Source organism: Dama dama, chromosome 22 (genome assembly GCF_033118175.1).
Source record: "Dama dama isolate Ldn47 chromosome 22, ASM3311817v1, whole genome shotgun sequence".
NCBI classification, from domain to species: Eukaryota; Metazoa; Chordata; class Mammalia; order Artiodactyla; family Cervidae; genus Dama; species Dama dama.
Genome location: NC_083702.1, coordinates 53,665,523 through 53,686,928, shown reverse-complemented (window position 1 = coordinate 53,686,928; position 21,406 = coordinate 53,665,523). Strand labels below are relative to the sequence as shown.

The 21,406-nt window shown below is 38.0% G+C and overlaps 1 protein-coding gene across 1 annotated transcript in view; it reads left to right on the top strand.

Annotated features, from left to right (window-relative positions):
• UTP20 (UTP20 small subunit processome component) overlaps positions 1 to 21,406 on the top strand; it is a 90,542-nt gene that overhangs the window by 50,685 nt on the left and 18,451 nt on the right. Inside the window, exons 33-45 of the mRNA XM_061125541.1 lie at positions 484 to 627; positions 826 to 876; positions 983 to 1,135; positions 2,449 to 2,604; positions 2,919 to 3,059; positions 3,479 to 3,616; positions 6,946 to 7,085; positions 7,329 to 7,411; positions 11,778 to 12,067; positions 16,105 to 16,244; positions 16,420 to 16,576; positions 19,801 to 19,899; positions 20,542 to 20,709. Coding sequence (XP_060981524.1) covers positions 484 to 627; positions 826 to 876; positions 983 to 1,135; positions 2,449 to 2,604; positions 2,919 to 3,059; positions 3,479 to 3,616; positions 6,946 to 7,085; positions 7,329 to 7,411; positions 11,778 to 12,067; positions 16,105 to 16,244; positions 16,420 to 16,576; positions 19,801 to 19,899; positions 20,542 to 20,709 — 1,860 coding nt within the window. The remainder of the gene's footprint in view (positions 1 to 483; positions 628 to 825; positions 877 to 982; positions 1,136 to 2,448; positions 2,605 to 2,918; positions 3,060 to 3,478; positions 3,617 to 6,945; positions 7,086 to 7,328; positions 7,412 to 11,777; positions 12,068 to 16,104; positions 16,245 to 16,419; positions 16,577 to 19,800; positions 19,900 to 20,541; positions 20,710 to 21,406) is intronic.

Below are 21,406 nucleotides of genomic sequence, written 5' to 3'. Positions count from 1 at the left end.
CACATTGCTGAGAGTCTCTGGTATGATTTTCAAACCCTAGTTTAGTCTTTATTTTTTAAAAGAGTCTCCCCATTTCTCACACTCATTTATAAAGCCTTAGTAGTTTTACTAAATGACTCTTACCATGTAGTAATTTAGAAGACCACGCATTTCTGCACAACCAAAAGTGTGTGTTTTTTGTCAGCAAGTTCATTTTCTTTGTTTCTTTTTTGACTAGAAAATAGAAGAAATTATGTTTTAAAACCATGCATATTTTCTATTAGAACTAAAGGAAGAAACTGTTGATGGACACTACTATGGGTTTTTGGTCAAGTTAAAATGTTAAGAACTTTTAAAAGACCATAAAATAACTTTTCTAATTACTACTACTTTTACTTGTTACACATATTTATTTGTGTTCTGTGCTGTGATATATTAAAAACAACATGACCAGTTTTCTGAATTACTGAAATATGATTTCTCTCCATGTTATTACTTCTTAAGGATACAGAAATCGACATTCTGGTGACAATACAAAACCTGTTGAAACACTGTCTGGAGCCTACAAGCTTCCTCAAGCCTCTAGCAAAACTCTTCTCAGTTATTAAGAACAAGATGTCAAGACAATTGCTTTGTACAGTTTTCCAGGTCTGTAATATTCATTTCTATCCTAAATCCCTTCTTTTTCAAAAGATAACTATGACATGGAATGCATATTAGCAGCTTTCTTGGTGCCAGTATGATGTTTCCATATATTTTTGAGTGCAGGCAGGGAATCAGAGGGGATGGTGAGCAGAGAAGTTAAGGTTGTATTCACTAATAATATACTGCTTTCATTCCTTTTAGACCCTTTCTGATTTTAAGAGTGGATTAACATATATTACTGATGTTGTCAAGGTAAGAAAGAAAATCTTAAGTCTCTTTTGCTTCAAAACTATTATTATTTTCCTTATTTAAGATTTATATACCTTCATTTATATGGTTTCACTGGCATTTTTTGTAGCTTAGCGCCTTTGATCAAAGACATCTTGATGATATCAACTTTGATGTTCGCTTCTCGGCGTTCCAGAGCATTACCTCTTACATTAAAGAGATGCAAACTGTGGACATTAACTACCTAATTCCAGTTATGCATAATTGTTTCTATAACATGGAGGTAGGTTTTTTATAGTAAAACTTTGTGGATTGTTTTTTATTATTTTGACAGTACAACCTAATTTCTTAATTTGGTTTTTGAGGGCAATGGGATTTTTAGTATCAAATTTCTTTTAGTTGCACAATATTTAGCAGAGACCATACTGTTATTCTCATGATATGAAAGGCAGATATTTTGAAAAAAATAATGTATGTGGAAGCACTTTGAAAAGTCAAAAGCTGTGTATTAGAATGGGAAAATTCACAGAGACAGAAGATAAATTAGTGGTTATCAGGAGCTGTGAGGGGAAAAAGAAATGAAGAATGAGTGATTATATTATAATGGGTACAAAATTTCCTTTGGGGATGGTAAAAATTTTCTAAAATTAGATGGTGGTCATGGTTATAAAACCTTTGGAATATACTGAAAACCATTGAATTATACAGCTTAAAAGGGTAAATTTCATAGTGTGTCAGTTAAATATCAATTTTTTTAAGTTAAATAGCTATATTATTTGACAGTTGCCCTCTTTTATTGATACAGTAGAAATAAAAAGGTTTGGAGCTATATATTAAGTGCCGTGTTGCTAAAATGAATTAAATTTCAAAATTGGGGAAAATGAAGCCCTTGCGTAATAGTTAACTATGTAGTGGTATCAGTAATCTTTTGTGGTATTTTATAGTTATTTGTCAAATATTAAGTATTAAGTAATAGAGGAAAAAGGAATCTCCCCATTTGGGGCTCATTCTTCATATATCTTATCAAAGTTCAACATGAGGGATTCTGAATCACTGCCTGGTTGGCGTAGTTGAGAATACTTTTCTACACTTACAACCCACCTTCTTTATAAATGAGGAACTCTGGAGCAGCTCACCAGAATTATACCAGCCAGCTCTGTCCTTCTGAGTGAGCAGCTGGTTTTGAATATTGAAACTGGCTTTAGGGAACCTTTTATTCTCTTTGCTTTGAAAAATAAAGTTAATTAAAAAGTGTATCTCATACTTCAATTAAAAGTGGGGGGAGGGGGGAGAGAAAGAAAAATAACCCATGATGTATAAAATACCAAATTTCAAAAGACAAAAGCAGTAATTTTACAAAAGTACATCTCATAGTATTTTCTCAAATAATCAACCCTTCTCAGTAAGCATGATTTTTCCAAGTCACTTACTGTGTTCCTCACACCCCTATATTTGTTCTTCCTTAAGTGTGAAGTACCTGTGGGACATTTCTTAGTAGAGAGTTTTATACAGAAGAGTGGCTAAATCTTATTTGGGAAATAATAGTCCATGTTACAGTTATTGCACAGTATGATTTGGGCTTTTTCCTGTGTCCAGTTAGGAGACATGTCTTTAAGTGATAATGCAAGCATGTGCTTGATGAATATCATCAAAAAGCTTGCTGCTTTGAATGCCACAGAGAAAGAATATAGAGAAATCATTCATCGTTCTCTCCTAGAGAAACTGAGGAAAGGATTGAAGAGCCAGACAGAGGTATTGGGGTTTGCAATTAAGTACTTGTCATCTGTGGGTTTTTGTTTTGTTTTCCTGCAGTTCTGCTGTAATTTGTGGAAAAGCAGTCAGCCTCAGTACACTTAATTAAAATACCTAATTGTATAAATACTTACCATAGTTTTAACAGGGGAGTGGAAACAGAGAAGAGAGCAATCATTTCTGATTTTATGTAGTTTGTTTTTACATTGGGAATGTTTTACTTTTAAAAAAAAATTTAATGACTTTTTGGTGTTTCTTTGTATTAATCAAATTCTTTAAAAAAAAATTTTTTTTTCTTAACTTGACATTTGCAGAGTATTCAACAGGATTATACCACAGTGCTTTCCTGTTTAATTCAAACCTTTCCAAATCAACCAGAATTTAAAGACTTGGTTCAGCTTACTAATTGCCATGATCCAGAAATGGACTTCTTTGAGAATATGAAGCACATTCAGGTAGAAGACAGTTCTTTTTTTTCCCCCCTTGTCTTTGAAACAAACATTTCAATGGTTCTCATTTTAAAAGATATATTTTAATTTTCCAAAAAGTTTTGAGCTTCTCATTTCTTGGTCTTTGTGGTCATCAGATTTGCAAAGGACATGCTTCTTTACTTGGTGGTGTCACAAGCCATAATAAGAGTGTCACCTTTCTTTGCCATTTGCTAAGAAGTTTAAATGCTCTCGGATCCATTGGTAAAGAAACACTATGCATTATGTCTCTGGAAACAAATCAAGGCACAGGTGTTTGCTCATGTAACACTTGGACTTTATTTCACTCTTTTAATCTTTTCATCAAAGAGGAATATGACACTGAAATGGAGCTGGTGGGTGGTGAGCTCATTCAGTAACTAATTTATATTTTATCTAACTCATAGATCCACAGAAGAGCAAGAGCCTTGAAGAAACTGGCAAAACAACTAGTGGAAGGCAAAGTCGTGCTGTCTTCTAAGTCTCTGCAGAATTACATCATGCCTTATGCTATGGCGCCAGTTTTTGATGAGAAAATGCTCAAGGTAGGGCTTTAGCTGTAGAAGCCAGTACATTTTTCCCTGTACCATGACAACTTCTGCAAAGTATACGTGGGATTCGTGGCATCCATACTGATGTTGTTCACCATAATTAGAGACTTAAAATAGTTCTTTTAAAAAACAGATCTTATAAAAACCCTTAAAATTGTGCCAGGCACAGGCTCTAAAAACGGTGTCTATTATTTTATGTTCACTATTATTAGCTCACAAAGGCTAACCACAGAATATTTCCTTTCACAGAAATGATCACATCACCAAGATGTCATACTTTTATTTTTGTATTATAGACCTTAATTCTCATTATTTTCCCAAATGGCTCATAAGAAATGAAATAAAACAATAGCTGCCTTTCTTCAGCACTATACCAGATACAGGCACAATTCCGATTTAGTCCTCAGAGCAACTCAACCCTGTGGTGTAGGGACTGTTACCGCTGTTTTATAAGAGAATAAATGAGAATCAGTGAGGTTATATAACTTTCTCAGAGACATACAGTCAGAACCTGTATTTGAACTCAGAATGTCTTCAGTTTTATACTACATATGCCTAAGAATGGGTTTCCCTGGTAGCTCAGACAGTAAAGCATCTGCCTGCAATGCAGGAGAACCAGGTCAGGAAGATCCCTTGAGAAGGAGATGGCCCCCACTCCAGTATTCTTGCCTGGAGAATTCCATGGACAGAGGAGCCGGGCAGGCTACAGTCCATGGGGTCACAAAGTGTCAGATACAGCTGAGCAACTGACACAGTGCCTAAGAACAGTGCCTGCGCATGGTAAAGACTTGATAAATATTTGAGTCTAATGGGCCTCATAGCAGGATTTGTGACTTGATTATATGATTTTGTTCAAGGATAGGTTTTCTCTGTATTTTCAGGATGTTTAAAGGATTTTTAAAAATTTCCTAAGTAGGTAAAAGAATGTGTCCCTAAATTCCGGTTTAAGAAGCCAGTAAGCACCTCAGAGTTAGATGGCAGTAAAACAGGAAAGAGGTGTAGGTGGAAAAAATAAACTGTTTAGCTTTGGTTGGTATTGGTTTGGTATACCTTTCTATTATTTTTAACCTATTTGTGATTTTTACTTTTCTTTTTAAAGTTGGTTTCTTATAGGTAACATATATAGCTGAATATTGCTTTTTTACTTAATCAGACAGTATCTGCGTTTTGATGAGTTTTTTCGTGATTTTATTTTATCTCTGTTGGCCTGTTAGTTATCTTTGTGCTGTTTTTGTTTCATAAGTTTTACCTGTATGTTAGCTTTAAACCACATAATACACTGTTGTTTTTGCTTCAAACCATCAGCTATCTTCCAAAGAGAACTTTAAAACTAAAGAAAAGATCTTTTGTATTTGTTTCCATGTTTATAATTCCGAGTATTCTTCATTCCATTGTGTGGGTCCAGATGCTCACCCTGTATCATTTTACTGACAGGAAGACTTTCTTTAAATTTTTTGTAGTGCAGGTCTACTGGTAATGAATTCTTTCAGCTCTTGTTTGTCTTTTCTCATCTTTGTTTTTGGAAGATAATGTTTCTAGGTATGGAATTCTAGTTTGACAGGTTTTGGATTTTTTTCCACAATACTTTAAGAATACTTCGAACTGACTTCTTGTTTATACTGTTTGCAAAAGAAGTCATCCTTTGTTCTGAGTGGCCCTTGTCTCTCCCCCTCCCACCCCCCACCCTTTTTCTCTTTATCACTAGTTTTAAGCCATTTGATTATCAGGTGCCTTCCTGCCTTCCTGTTTTGTGCTTGGAGTTCCTTGAGCTTCTTGGATATATACATTTGTAGTCTTTGTCAAACTTTGAATCTTTTGGCCATTACTTTTTCAAAGATATTTTTGGTTCCCCTTCTTGTCTTTGGAGATTACATCATATATTAGGCTATTCCAAATTGTCCCATATCCCATAACTCACTGAGGCTTTTTTTTCCTTCTGGGTTTTATTTGGTTTCATTTTTCTATTACTGTGTCTTCAAATTCACTAGTGTTTCCTTCTGCCTTGTGTAATGTACTGTTAATCCCATCCAGTATATCTTCCCTCAGAGTTGTCTTTTCCGTCTCTGTAGTTCAGTTTGGGCCTTTTTTATGCCTCGTATGTGTCTCCTTAACATGCTCATGCTTGCGTCTCCCTTCTTGATCATTTGCAGTACAGTTATATCGTGGTTTTCTGTGTCATCTGTGTCATTTCTGTGCTTCTGTTTGATTTGTCTTCTCATTAGATTTATTTTTCAGCTTCTTTGTATGCCTGGTAATTATTTATCAGACGCCAGACATCATAAATTTGCCTTTGCTGGGTGCTGGGTGTTTCTGGGATTGTTTTCAGACGCAGTTAGGCTGCTTGTGAGTAGCCTGGTCCTTTTGAGGCTCACTTTTAAGCTTGTAGGCACGAGTAGCCCTTGGTGCGACGCTCGTGTGAACCTACCACTGAGGTGCTCACCCGAGTGCCCGAATGCCCAGTACTCCAGGTATCGGGAGCTTTGTCACCCTGGCCGCAAGGAGCGTGAGCTGCTCTCGTCCTTGTGTGGTCTTTGACGACTGCTGCATGTCTCCCTTTCTGGTAGTTCTCTCCTCATCTCTTCCTCACTCAGCGTGTACGGGTCAATTCGCAGCTGAAGCTTAAGGGGCTCTTTGGGCGGCTTTTCTCTCTGTGTAACTCTCTTCTCTCTGGTACTCTGCCCTATGAACTCAGGCTCCACAGCCTCAACTCTGACCCCTTAGCTCAGGGAGATGCAGGTCTCTCTTGGGGTTTCTTCTCCTGTGCTATGGCCTGACAGTTATCCCCACACAATCAGCTGAGGGGAGTTATAAGGCTCATTTCATTTGTTTCCTTTCTGTCAGGGGTCACTGTCCTACACTGATGTCCAAAGTCTGAAAACTGTTTGATATATTTTTCTCTGCTTTCCTAGTTAAGGTATGAGAGTGAATCCAGCTTCTCTTCTTCATGAGGTCTGAAAGAGTTGTCTCCAAAGCATCATGCTGATGAGTGCTCACCAGTGCAATCTAGAGTTAGCTTTGACATATATCAACTTTTACACCTTGAATTTACTTCACAGTTGTAGGCTTGAACCTGTAAAGGAGGTCTGAATGAAATAGAGTCTAAAATGTGTTAAATCCTTTAATGAAAGGAAGATATCATTTGAAATTGACAGAGGCTTTTCCAGAGCTAGAGGAAAACTATTTTAACATAGTTTGGGCACTCTTTCCTTTCTATAATTTCTGATCACCTACCATCTAAGATTTTTACTGTACCAAGTTAGCTGTGTATGTGTATTTTATTTGCAGATACTTATTCTTACTGATGCTCTTGATTTGTTTTACAGCATGAAAATATAACCATTGCTGCCACAGAAGTTATTGGAGCTGTTTGCAAACATCTCTCTTGGTCAGCATATGTATACTACTTGAAACATTTCATTCATGTCTTACAGGCGGGACAGATCAATCAAAAGTTGGGTGTCAGGTATGGCCAAACTTCTTAATTTTGTTTTGTTTTTGAAATGTAAAATTTGGATTCTTTTCTGAAATAACCTTTCTGTAATCCCAATTTATTTTTAATTTGTATCAATGAGGTGATACCAAGATTTGTTAAAGTAAAAAAATACCTAAAATAGGTAAAAGTAATTTTTATAAGTCTAACTTTCCTTTTAAGAGTCAAATGATATTATTAATCAAATGAATGTTTCTGTGAAAATTTTTTTAACAGTTTGCTAGTGATAGTGTTAGAAGCATTTCACTTTGACCACAAAACTCTTGAAGAACAAATGAGAAAACTTCAGAATGAAGAGGGTAAGTTTTTTAAACTTTCTTAAACCAGATTTCCTTCCTAGTCTTCTATTATTTATTATTATGAATTAAAGATGGCAAAATTCAGCTTAACTTCCTTTTTCTGCTCTTGTAGTAGTGACCAGTGAATGAGTCAGGAGGAAGTTAAAATGAATGGCTTGAGTATTATTCTGAAAACTTGTTTAACAATAGAGAAGTCCAGTCTAAAATGTACGGGGCAAAAATCTGAGCTATAGATTATTTACACAGAAATTCTCATTTGTCCTCATAAGAATCATACTAGAACCTTAGGTGTTAGTTACTCCATATTTTTTATATGAGAAATTGAGATTTCAGATGTAAAGTAACTTTCCTAAAGCTTCACAGTCCGTAAACAAAACAAAGGCTAATGGATAGCTGTCATTTATTAAGGTCAGTGAAGTGTCAGAAATGAGACTTTATCACATTTAATCCTTATAATAGCCTTACAAGTAAACCATTTCCAGTTTACTGGTGAAGAATCCAAAGCTCACAAGAGTTAAATTAATGGACTGTAGTCTTGGCTTGTTAGCAGAGCCAGGTCTGGACTTGCCCCACCACACTGCCCAGTTTGCATCCTGTAATAAGGGACATTTCTGCATGAGCCCTGTTGGCTGCCATTATGATGTTCATGAACAAGAATGTAGGTTTTTGCCAACATCCGTTGGATCATCGAAAAACTGAGAGTTCCAAAAAAACATCTACTTCTGCTTTATTGATTACGCCAGAGCCTTTGACTGTGTAGATCACAACAAACTGCGGAAAATTCTTAAAGAGATGGGACTACCAGACCACCTGACCAGCCTCCTGAGAAATCTGTATGCAGGTCAAGAAACAACAGTTAGAACTGGACATGGAACAATAGACTGGTTCCAAATCAGAAAAGGAGTATTTCATGGCTGTGTATTGTCACCCTGCTTATTTAACTTATATGCAGAGTACATCAATGCTGGGTTGGATGAAGCACAAACTGGAATCAAGATTGCCAGGCGAAATATCAGTAACCTCAGATATGTAGATGACACCATCCTTATGGCAGAAAGCAAAGAAGAACTAAAGAGCCTCTTGATGAAAGTGAAAGAGGAGAGTGAAAAAGTTGACTTAAAACTCAACATTCAGAAAACTAAGATCATGGCATACAGTCCCACCACTTGATGGCAAGTAGATGGGGAAACGAAACAGTGACAGACTTTATTTCTTGGGGCTCCAAAATCACTGCAGATGGTGACTGCAGCCATGAAATTAAAAGATGCTTGCTCCTTGGGAGAAAAGCTATGGTCAACCTAGACAGCATATTAAAAAGCAGAGACATTACTTTACCAACAAAGGTCCGTCTAGTGAAAGCTATGGTTTTTCCAGTAGTCATGTATGGATGTGAGAATTGGACTATAAAGAAAGCTGAGTGCCGAAGAATTGATGCTTTTGAACTGTGGTGTTGGAGAATACTCTTGAAAGTCCCTTGGACTGCAAGGAGATACAACCAGTCCATCCCAAAGGAAATCAGTCCTGAATATTCATTGGAGGGACTGATGCTGAAGCTGAAACTCCAATACTTCGGCCACCTGATATGAAGAGCTGACTCTTTTTTTTTTTTTAAGAAAATGAAACTTTATTGACAGAACTTTAACAGTCAAATATAGAGCGTAAGAACAGCATAGATGGTTTCAGTTTATCTTCTTTCAAGCAAATGGTTGCCCTTCACCTATAATATAAACATTAAAGTTACTTAGAACTTTATTTCGATGATAGGAGAGGTATACAAAGTTCACTGCAGTTGTAGTTCTATAAAATCGACTAAAACAAGAACACTAAGGGCGACCCTTTGGCTTACCTTCAGTTTATCCTCTCTAGAGATTTTATAGACTTTTCAGGCACATTATGAGTATTTTTAAAAACACACTAGTCTTCCTAGTTATACAAGAAAACAAGGACACTGAGTTCAGAACAAATCAATGGAACCTATCAGAAGGTAGTTTTCAGTAGAAGGCAAAACTGTGTACACATTTAGTAAAATATCTAACAACAAACAACACCCTAAGGAAAACAAAACACACAAAAAATGAAACCAAAAAATCCCCCCCAAAGTATCATTTACATGTATTGATTTGAAATAATATTCCGAATATAGGATAGCTAAACAGTTGTTACCTCTGTTACTGCTTAATTGAAGTAAATAAATAGGCCAGTATTACATTTGTTTCTTCTCTACTGTGGAAAAGTATAGAAATTTTCATTTGTTTTAGTTTATCCCTGATATGGTTGTTTTAAGTTTCTTCAACATTTGTCCCCCTCTTTCCTTGTGGTCCTCATATAATTCTAAATGTTTCTTTTCACCCTGGAAAGCATTCCAGATGGTATAATAAATTATATGGTGACACTAATTTTAAGTCATTACTATCACTGGCAACATGGTGACATCAAAATGTGAAGCAGAAGTAGAACTGTTTCTCCTAGCCACACCAAAAAAAGAAAGAAAAAAAGGAGAGAAGAGAAGAAAAGGGAGAGCAAGAGGGAGTATGAGTGAGACAGAAAAGCAAGATGAAAGACAGAAAGAAAGTCTGGAAAAGCAGATATTTTTCCTTGTTTCTAAATGATAATGGCTTTTAAGACACAACTCTGACCAATTTCAAAAATTTATCTACGGTATCAGTGATGTTTAGTTATTTAGTTACTGTGGGGTATGTTAAATGATATTTGTTTTTCTATCCTATTATCCATTTCATCAATATTCTGAAAATATCTGAGTTCCAGGTTATACTATTTTAATTCTGTAATATACTAACTGTTAGTGTCTTGTTCATATTTCTTATTATGTATATTTGGGCTTTGTCCATTTCTTCACAGTTATGTAAACTGAGAGGAATGGACTGGGAATTTGGGGTTGGCACAAACTATTACACTCAAAATGGATAAACAACAAGGTCCTACTATACCGCACAGGGAATTATGTCCAATCTCCTGTGATAAATCACAACGGAAAAGAATATTAAAAAAATGTATATATGTGTGTTAAAAAATTATGTAAACTAGCACATTGTCTTTATTAGTTGAATTTATTTTCCCTCTTCCTAACAATCCATACCTGTCTTTTATTAAGTATCTTTTTCTTTTTTCCCTTAGGTTTATTCTGTTGCTCTTTTTCTTACCTTTTATATTGGATGTAGGATTTTATATTTATGTACTTTGTAATTTATGTATTGCTCTTTTCAAGTACCACACATATTTAGGGCAAAGATTTTTCTATGAGAACATTTTAATTATGTTCTGTAGTTACTTGAAGTAGTCTGGAAGTGGTATTTTCATCTAAATGTTCTAATGGAATGGAACAAAAATGTAAAGTGAAAATATTTAGAAGGCAAATGCACAGTAAATTCTTCCCTAACCATGAAGTTCTTCCTTTAAAATCGGAACCATGCAATTAATTGTCAGCAATTTGGAAAACATGTATATGAAAGATACTGAGTTGATTACCCAGGAAGAACTAGAGTTAGAGACTTTGACCTTCAAAACTTTTTAAACTAATGCAACAAAGAGGAAAAATAACATATTTGATATGGTTAGAGACGATTATATCATGAGGCTCAGATTTTTATTAGGTCTTTAAGAGTGACAGTGGGATGTATGGCAAAAACCATCACAGTATTGCAAAGTAATTATCCTCCAGTTAAAATAAGCAAGTGAAATGAAGTCGCTCAGTCGTGTCTGAGTCTTTGGACCCCGTGGATTGTAGCCTGCCAGGCTCCTCCTTCCGTGGGATTTGCCAGGCAAGAATACTGAAGTGGGTTGCCGTTTCCTTCTCCAAAAGAGCTGACTCATTTGAAAAGATCCTGATGCTGGGAAAGATTAAAGGCAGGAGGAGAAGGGGACGACAGAGGATGAGATGGTTGGATGGCAACACCGACTCAATGGACATGAGTTTGAGTAAGCTCTAGGAGTTGGTGCTGGACAGGGAAGCCTGGTTTTCTGCAGTCCATGAGGTGGCAAAGAGTTGGGCATGACTGAGCAACTGAACTGAACTGAACTGAACTGAACCACAGTACTTTGGAAGCTTTCTTTTGTTTAAGAACCCTCCTTTTTCCCAGCCTCCCCATGTGTTCCTCAAGTACCCTGTACTTGCTGTTCCACTCTTTTTTATAATTATCGGTTTACCTGTGTCTCTTCCTCATTAAGAGAAAGTGAAAGTGAAAGTAAGAAAGTGAAGAGCCACAACACTCACTCACTTCTGTTTTCTCCGTCTTTATTGTGCCCTTGTAGTTGCTGATTTTTTTTTAATTATGTTGGTAGAAAAGACTACTTAATACACCTGTGTTGTTTCCACATTTAAGCTGACTTGTATTGTTACTAAACACAGACACCACAGCAGTGACTGAGTCGCCAGAGCACGGAACCCTGGAACTGGAGCCCATGGATGAGGACGAGGAGGGAGAATGTGATAAGACTTTGTCGGGCAGGAACGAAGAGCCAGAAAACCCTGACCCAGCTGATTATGAAGGGGCGGCAGCTGAGGAATCTGACTGTATCACAAAGTCCGTCTCCTTCCTTCCTCAGAATAAGGAAGAATTGGAGAGAACAATTAAAAATATCCAAGGAACCATAATGGGGGACATCCTGCCCAGGCTTCACAAATGCCTGGCATCTACGGTAATCATTCTGTCCGGGACCCAGCAGGCCTTTGTGAACTCGGGTGTCTGTGGGCCCATGTCAGACTGAGGCTCCTAACTGCGTGGGTTGACATCAGCTTTTGGATTTTCTTTTTTTCTACATTTCACGTTTCACTTTTCCTTCTGTGGTCTCCTCATCTTCAGATTCCTCTCCTGCAGCCAAGGGAGTAATGATCCTTCTTCTTTATTTTTTTTCCCATTTATTTTTATTAGTGGAGGCTAATTACTTTACAATATTGTAGTGGTTTTTGTCATACATTGACATGAATCAGCCATGGATTTACATGTATTCCCCATCCCGATCCCCCCCTCCCACCTCCCTCTCCACCCGATCCCTCTGGGTCTTCCCAGTGCACCAGGCCCAAGCCCTTGTCTCATGCATCCAGCCTGGGCTGGTGATCTGTTTCATCCTAGATAATATACATGTTTCGATGCTGTTCTCTCGAAACATCCCACCCTCGCCTTCTCCCACAGAGTCCAAAAGTCTGTTCTGTACATCTGTGTCTCTTTTTCTGTCTTGCATATAGGGTTATCATTACCATCTTTCTAAATTCCATATATATGTGTTAGTATACTGTAATGGTCTTTATCTTTCTGGCTTACTTCACTCTGTATAATGGGCTCCAGTTTCATCCATCTCATTAGAACTGGTTCAAATGAATTCTTTTTAACGGCTGAGTAATATTCCATGGTGTATATGTACCACAGCTTCCTTATCCATTCATCTGCTGATGGGCATCTAGGTTGCTTGCATGTCCTGGCTATTATAAACAGTGCTGCGATGAACATTGGGGTGCACGTGTCTCTTTCAGATCTGGTTTCCTCAGTGTGTATGCCCAGAAGTGGGATTGTTAGGTCATATGGCAGTTCTAATTCCAGTTTTTTAAGAAATCTCCACACTGTTCTCCATAGTGGCTGTACTAGTTTGCATTCCCACCAACAGTGTAAGAGGGTTCCCTTTTCTCCACACCCTCTCCAGCATTTATTGCTTGCAGACTTTTGGATAGCAGCCATCCTCACTGGCATGTAATGGTACCTCGTTGTGGTTTTGATTTGCATTTCTCTGATAATGAGTGATGTTGAGCATCTTTTCATGTGTTTGTTATCCATCTGTATGTCTTCTTTGGAGAAATGTCTGTTTAGTTCATTGGCCCATTTTTTGATTGGGTCGTTTACTTTTCTGGAATTGAGCTGCAGGAGTTGCTTCTATATTTTTGAGATTAATTCTTTATCTGTTGCTTCGTTTGCTATTATTTTCTCCCAATCTGAGGGCTGTCTTTTCACCTTGCTTATAGTTTCCTTTGTTTTGCAAAAGCTTTTAAGTTTCATTAGGTCCCATTTGTTTATTTTTTGCTTTTATTTCCAATATTCTGAGAGGTGGGTCATAGAGGATCCTGCTGTGATTTATGTCAGAGAGTGTTTTGCCTGTGTTCTCCTCTAGGAGTTTTATAGTCTCTGGTCTTACATTTAGATCTTTAATCCATTTTGAGCTTATTTTTGTGTATGGTGTTAGAAAGTGTTCTAGTTTCATTCTTTTACAAGTGGTTGACCAGTTTTCCCAGCACCACTTGTTAAAGAGGTTGTCTTTTTTCCATTGTATATCCTTGCCTCCTTTGTCGAAGATAAGGTGTCCATAGGTTCGTGGATTTATCTCTGAGCTTTCTATTCTGTTCCATTGATCTATATTTCTGTCTTTGTGCCAATACCATACTGTCTTGATGACTGTGGCTTTGTAGTATAGTCTGAAGTCAGGCAGGTTGATTCCTCCAGTTCCATTCTTCTTTCTCAAGATTACTTTGGCTATTCGAGGTTTTTTGTATTTCCATACAAATTGTGAAATTATTCTAGTTCTGTGAAAAATACCATTGGTAGCTTGATAGGGATTGCATTGAATCTATAGATTGCTTTGGGTGGTATAGCCATTTTGACAATATTGATTCTTCCAATCCATGAACACGGTATATTTCTCCATCTGTTTGTGTCCTCTTTGATTTCTTTCACCAGTGTTTTATAGTTTTCTATGTATAGGTCTTTTGTTTCTTTAGGTAGATATACTCCTAAGTATTTTATTCTTTTTGTTGCAATGGTGAATGGTATTGTTTGCTTAATTTCTCTTTCTGTTTTCTCATTGTTAATGTATAGGAATGCAAGGGATTTCTGTGTGTTAATTTTATATCCTGCAACTTTACTATATTCGTTGATTAGCTCTAGTAATTTTCTGGTAGAGTCTTTAGGGTTTTCTATGTAGAGGATCATGTCATCTGCAAACAGTGAGAGTTTCACTTCTTCTTTTCCTATTTGGATTCCTTTTACTTCTTTTTCTGCTCTGATTGCTGTGGCCAAAACTATGTTGAATAGTAGTGGTGAGAGTGGGCACCCTTGTCTTGTTCCTGATTTCAGGGGAAATGCTTTCAGTTTTTCACCATTGAGGGTAATGCTTGCTGTGGGTTTGTCATATATAGCTTTTATTATGTTGAGGTATGTTCCTTCTATTCCTGCTTTCTGGAGAGTTTTAATCATAAAAGGATGTTGAATTTTGTCAAAGGCTTTTTCTGCATCTATTGAGATAATCATATGGTTTTTATCTTTCAATTTGTTAATGTGGTGTATTACATTGATTGATTTGTGGATATTAAAGAATCCTTGCATTCCTGGGATAAATCCCACTTGGTCATGATGTATGATTTTTTTAATATGTTCTTGGATTCTGTTTGCTAGAATTTTGTTAAGGATTTTTGCATCTATGTTCATCAGTTATATTGGCCTGTAGTTTTCTTTTTTTGTGGCCTCTTTGTCTGGTTTTGGAATTAGGGTGATGGTGGCCTCATAGAATGAGTTTGAAAGTTTACCTTCTTCTGCAATTTTCTGGAAGAGTTTGAGTAAGATAGGTGTTAGCTCTTCTCTAAATTTTTGGTAGAATTCAGCTTTGAAGCCATCTGGTCCTGGGCTTTTTTTTGCTGGAAGATTTCTGATTACAGTTTTGATTTCCTTGCTTGTGATGGCTCTGTTAAGATCTTCTATTTCTTTCTGGTTCAGTTTTGGAAAGTTATACTTTTCTAAGAATTTGTCCATTTCTTCCAAGTTGTCCATTTTATTGGCGTAGAGCTGCTGGTAGTAGTCTCTAATGGTCCTTTGTATTTCAGTGTTGTCTGTTGTGATCTCTCCGTTTTCATTTCTAATTTTGTTAATTTCTTTTTTGATTTCTTCTATGATTTGTTGGTTATTCAGAAGCGTGCCTCCTGCCTCTGGCAGGGATGGGCCGGTCTGCCGCCAGCTAGCTCTTCTCTGGAATTGCTCAGTCCCTTTGTTCTGCAAATGGCCGGCAGTGTGTTCGGGCCGGTTAATTTTCTCTCTCTCTCTTGCTATCCCACAGTTTAAGTTGCTATCTCACCATAGCTCCCTCTGATTGCCCTCAGGGCATTTGGGCCCAGCCCTTACACTAAGCAATGCTGCCCGCTCCTCTCCGTTCCGCCCCCACTTGCTGGTGGCGGATGCAGGTGTCTGGGGTACTTTTCTGCTGGGAGTTGCTTTTAGGCATGTAATCTGTGGGTTTTATTTATTTTTCCTCCCAGTTAGGTTGCCCTCTGAGATTCGAAACCTTCCCCTAGACCGGCCCGTGAGAGGGTTTCCTGGTGTTTGGAAGCTTCCTCTATTATGACTCCCTTCCCAGGACGGGTCTCCGTCCCTAGCTCTTTTGTCTCTCTTTTTGTATTTTATATTTTGTCCTACCTCCTTTCAAAGACAATGGGCTGCTTTTCTGGGTGCCTGATGTCTTCTGCTAGCGGTCGAAAGTTGTTTTGTGAGGTTTGCTCAGCATTCAAATGTTCTTTCGATGAATTTGTAGGGGAGAAAGTGGTCTCCCCGTCCTATTCCTCCGCCATCTTGGCTCCTCCCTCATGATCCTTCTTCTTGATCATTTTGATACCAGTAGATAATTTTTCAGCTGCAAGGTTGTAGTGTTGCTGGGTCCCTAATCCATTTACTTTTGTTTCAGTTTATTTATTTATTTTCTTACAGACTAAAAGAGACGAAGAACACAAACTCATAAAATCAAAGGTTGTGAATGATGAGGAAGTAGTTCGAGTTCCTTTAGCTTTTGCCATGGTTAAACTAATGCAGTCCCTTCCAAGAGAAGTTATGGAAACTAATCTGCCAAGGTATGTTATATGATAAGTCAGAAATTGGTTCTTTGTTAGAAAGAGAAGCACTGTCACAGTTTGCTATAATTTAGAATCCTAACTGGAATAATTTGGATTATAAATAATTAAGAAACAAAAGGATATTTGTATTTTTATTTGTTTCTGCTAATTAGATTTTCAACTCATGTTCTAGTATTTTGCTGAAAGTGTGTGCCCTCCTCAAGAACAGAGCACAGGAAATCAGAGACATTGCACGCAGCACCCTCGCAAAAATAATAGAGGATCTGGGTGTGCATTATCTACAATATATTTTAAAAGAATTACAGACTACGCTTGTGCGTGGCTATCAGGTAAATGGCATCATGCATTTTATATTCAAATTGGGTTGGAATTCACATAGTTGCACTTTAAACACTAAGTCATGGTACTTTGGGTCTGTCTTTTGCAAAGTTGATCTACTAAGAGTGCAGGCAAGAATATTTTAAAATTTCTAATCCATATTTTTAAAAAATCTAGTTTTTAAAAAGCCTTATTTTTTGGAAGAATCTTATAGACCTACATTTCATAACCTGTGATTTTCTCTCAAATCACTTGATATCAGGTTTTGTATTCCGTGAGTTCTTAATAAACTTATTGTTGAATGTATCGCCACAAATGTGAACAATAAAAATTTGTTTTGAGTTGAAACATATATGTTGTAAAGTTAGTAACAGCACCAGGTGGAATACAGAGCTCTTTGAGTAGTTTCTGGCTGTTTTGCTGCTCCCAAATGTGGGCCTTGGACACATGCCATCAGCAGCACCTGGGAACTTGTTAGGAGAACTATCAGGGCCTTAGCCCTGACCTACGCACTCTGCATTTTTAAAGATCTCCAAGTGATTGAAAGTTTGAGAAACACTACAGCTTGTTTTTCTGAGGTAACCAGCCAAGAATCCTGGGAGAATGGTTGCTCTAGGTTACCATAACCATACTTAATTTTTAATCATCTGTTTAGAATCAATATTTTACCACTTCAAGTGGAATGTAAAAGTACAGATCCCTTCACCCTTCCTTTGTTTAATAGTTGTTTATGTGTTACTTCAACATATGTTGAAAACTTTTCAGGCAGTGTTAGAGTTGTTTTGCTTTGTTTTGTTTTGATAGGTAAGAAGTAGACTTACTCAGATTCAAAGAAGCATGCTCCGCAGACAGAGTGCAGTGCAGAGTTTTGTTTTTAATCCTCAGATTCTTATCATTTCTACTGCTTTTTCTTCATCTCTGAATTTCCAGATTTCTCCCTGGTATCATTCCCTTCAGTCTAGGCAAGCATGTAGAGCACTGTGGTGGCAGCAGGCCCTCTTTGTTTTCTTTCCCTTGTGACTGTCTTTGTTTCACCTTCTTCCCTGAAGGACATGCACTTCTGCATTGACAGTTATTTCTTTTCCTTTCAGCACTGTAAAAATGTCATGCCCCTTTTCTGGCCTTTCTGATGAATTGTTCTTCCCCTCTGAGTAACACGTTATTTTTCTCTGGCAGCTATAAAGACTTTTTCTTTTTCAGCAGTTGGATTGTGAGCACAGATCTCTTTGGTTTTACCCTATTTGAGGTTTGTTGAGCTTCTTGGTCACTTTGGAAAGTTTTCAGCTGTTATTTCTTCAAATACTTTTCTGCACTGCACTCTCTCATCTTCTGGGACTTGAGTGAACTGTATATTAGACTTTCTTGAAGGGTCCCATCCATCCCTGGGGGCTTCCCTGGTGGCTCAGCGATAAAGACTCTGCCCACAATGCAGGAGACCCAGATTGGATCCCTGGGTCAGGAAGATCCCCTGGAGGAGGCATGGCAGTCCACTCTAGTACTCTTGCCTGAGAGTGTCCATGGGGTCACAGAGTTGGACCCACTGAAGCGACTGAGCGGCAGCAGCCGTCCCTGATGTGCGGTTCATGTTTATTTTTCAGTCTCCTTGCTTTCTGTTTGGATTACATCATTTCTGTTGATTCACATTCAGGTTCACCGACTCCTTCCTCTTTAGTCTCCTTCCTACTGTTGGACCCACCCAGTCAATTTTCTTACGTCAGTTATTTTTCTTTTCACTTCTCAAGTTTCCTTAGTTCCTTATATCTTCTGATTCTTTGTTAACACTTTATTTTTCCATGTTTCAGATCTCCCGCTACAAAGCTGGGGCTGTTTCTCCTACTTTGCCACACACTTCCCACAGCTGTAACCACACAGAGGCCAGGCAGTGGCAAGCTGCAGAGGTGAAAAGCAGCTCGTGGGCCCACCCTTTCCAGACTGCAGTCCCAATGAGGGAGAGGAAGGTCTCCCTGCAGAGTTGTGGCTGCTGCAGCCCCTGTGTCTAGGCCACTGCCACGACCACCACAGGATCCTTGGGGTGTAGGAAATGGAGGAAAGAAAAAATAAAAAATAGGTTTCCTTATTCTCTTGGAACATTCTTGAGTTTTCTCTCCTATTCCTAAAGCCCCAGGACTTCTCATAGAATTCTCTGAATCCTAGCACGGTTTCCATGTTGGCTGGGGGACAGCCATGTAGAAAACAGGGGTAAACTCACTGGAAGTTTGGTGGTTCTTCCCAGTAGCAGTTCCATGCATCCAGTGTCCCCAACAAACACTTTAAATGTATAAAGGTACTTAAAGATCGTAAGTGGATATATATGAAATTATACCTTTAGAATCCAATCTGTATATTGACAGCCAAGTGTATTTTCTTAGCACGCAGTCATTACCTGTTTACCTTGATAACTTACAGCACTGGAAGCGGTGTAGAGAACATACTCTGTTGGTACTCTGGCGCCATCTGCTTTCAGATCCTGACTTCACCACTTCCTGTTCCTGAAACCTTGGGCAAGTTGCTTGACCTTTTTGTGTCTCAGCTTCCTCAAGTGAAAGCTCTGATGATATTTCTCCCACACCATAGATAGAGTGAGTGAGGATTAAACGATATAGTACATGTGAGTCGTAATACAGTGTCTCGCCCATAGTAAGCTCTAAGGAATGCTAGGTGTGATCACTGTTAAGGGCAGAAACTTGTTTTCTTCATGTAGGCTCCTTAATTCAGAGGTTGGTTTTTAAAAGTTCAAGACTTGTGCTATTCTTTATGAACTTCCTAGGTGGTGCTAATAGTAAAGAACCCTCCTACCAATGCAGGAGACATTAGAGACCAGGGTTCAAGCCCTGGGTTGGGAAGATCCCCTGGAGGAGGGCCTGGCAACCCACTCCAGTATTCTGGCCTGGAGAATCCCATGGACAGAGGAGCCCGCTGGGCTCCATAGGGTCACAAAGAGTCTGACACGACTGAAGCGTATTATCATGCATGCTCTTCTTTATAAATGATTGACCTGATTTAGTCACAGTGATAGACCCTGTGCATGTGATGTGTTTCTGAGCATCTTTTCTACAAAAAGACCATTTGGCTAAAGGACTTTAGACACTGATATACATATGTGTTGTTTAGCAAAGCTTCCTGCAGTGCTGACAGATAGATAATCAGAGTGTACCCTTTGCAGTCCTCCTGGATCTTGTTCTTCCTACTGTGGTGTTCCTGACCATCCATACTCTTCTCATACATCTCACTTCAGGTACATGTGCTGACTTTCACTGTCTATATGTTGCTGCAAGGCCTCACCAACAAGCTACAAGTCGGGAGTTTGGACTCTTCTTTGGATATAATGATTGAGGTAAGATTTAGAGAAAGGAATTCTAATTTTTTTTTTTTTAAGAGTTCAAAGAACACAAATCATTTCATAAAATGAGACACAATAATAGCCTATAAACAAACATATAAACATATATTAATAAATATAAAACATAAATATGAAACATGAAAATAATGTACTATCTCACCTCTTCGGCTGGCAGAGGTTTAAAAAGCTAAGTTTCAAGTGACATGAGATGGGTACCCTGCTGTAGGTCCTGAGTTGATATAATCAGGTGTGTGATCTGGGGTTTGTACAAATGTATACTCACCAGAACTGTATGTATAATTGTGGAAAAAAGGGAAATTAAGCTACTTTTTGGTAATATCAAAAAAGTCCCTGTATGTGTATTATATATATATGTAAATCTATGTAGTATTCTTTTGTTTTTCATTGGTATAAACCTCGAAGTGTTTCTGTAATTGGTCTCCAAGCTACATTGAAAAAAGTGAAATCTAATAGAAATTTCTATTGTCTAATTTTAATCCAGTCCAATATGCTTTCCTTGACTTCAACAGACCATGCATTTTTGAGACTGCTTATGTTGGCATATCTTGCTTGAGTGTACATAATTACCATTTAGCTTTTTTCTTTTAAAGATTTTTTATTTTTTTCCTTTTAAAGGTTTTTAACCACGAGTTGTTTGGTGCTGTTGCTGAAGAGAAGGAAGTAAAGCAGATCCTCTCCAAAGTCATGGAGGCACGAAGAAGCAAGAGTTATGATTCTTACGAAATCTTGGGCAAGTTTGTAGGAAAAGATCAGGTTACCAAACTTATCCTTCCACTAAAAGAGGTAAGGACTTGAATGTAATATAGGAAATCACCACCTTTCAGTATCTTGAGTTCTTGAAAAGAGCCTTGAACATCATGATTCACTTTAGTACTAAGAACACCCGTACCATGTGTCTGGCAGCCCTGAGATGGGCATTCTGATCCAGGAGCCAGATGTAAACCATGAGATGCAAGAGAAAAGGCAACAAGAATTGAATTATAGGTGAATTACACAGCTGAGTCCCATCAGTAACTAAGAATAGCCTTTGGAGTGAGACTGCTGCTCCCAGACTGCCAAGAGCACGCGCACTGGCATTTTTGGAACACATCAGTGTTCTTAGCACTGTGCTTCATTACTTCTTCTGATCTGCACAGCCATCCCTGAGAGTGACAGTGCTTCCGTCTGACAGATGAGAAAGTTCAGGCTCAAACGGGTAGAAAGGAACATGAATAAGGAGAAAAGCCAGGATTTCATGCCAGATCTTTCTGAAGCTGGAATTTCAAAGCTCACATTCTTTCCATTTTCATTCTGCCTCCTACTGGGCAGGGACTGTAATTTACCTGCCTTCAGAGTGCTCGCTGTGCCTGTTGCAAGGGTGAACATTCAGCAAGCATTATTAATTCACTTTATTACAGTTTTACATACTAAACCTAGAGCAAAAAACCCTACCTAGTGACCTAAATTAACTAATTCCATGTAAGTCCTAATTGTTCCTAAG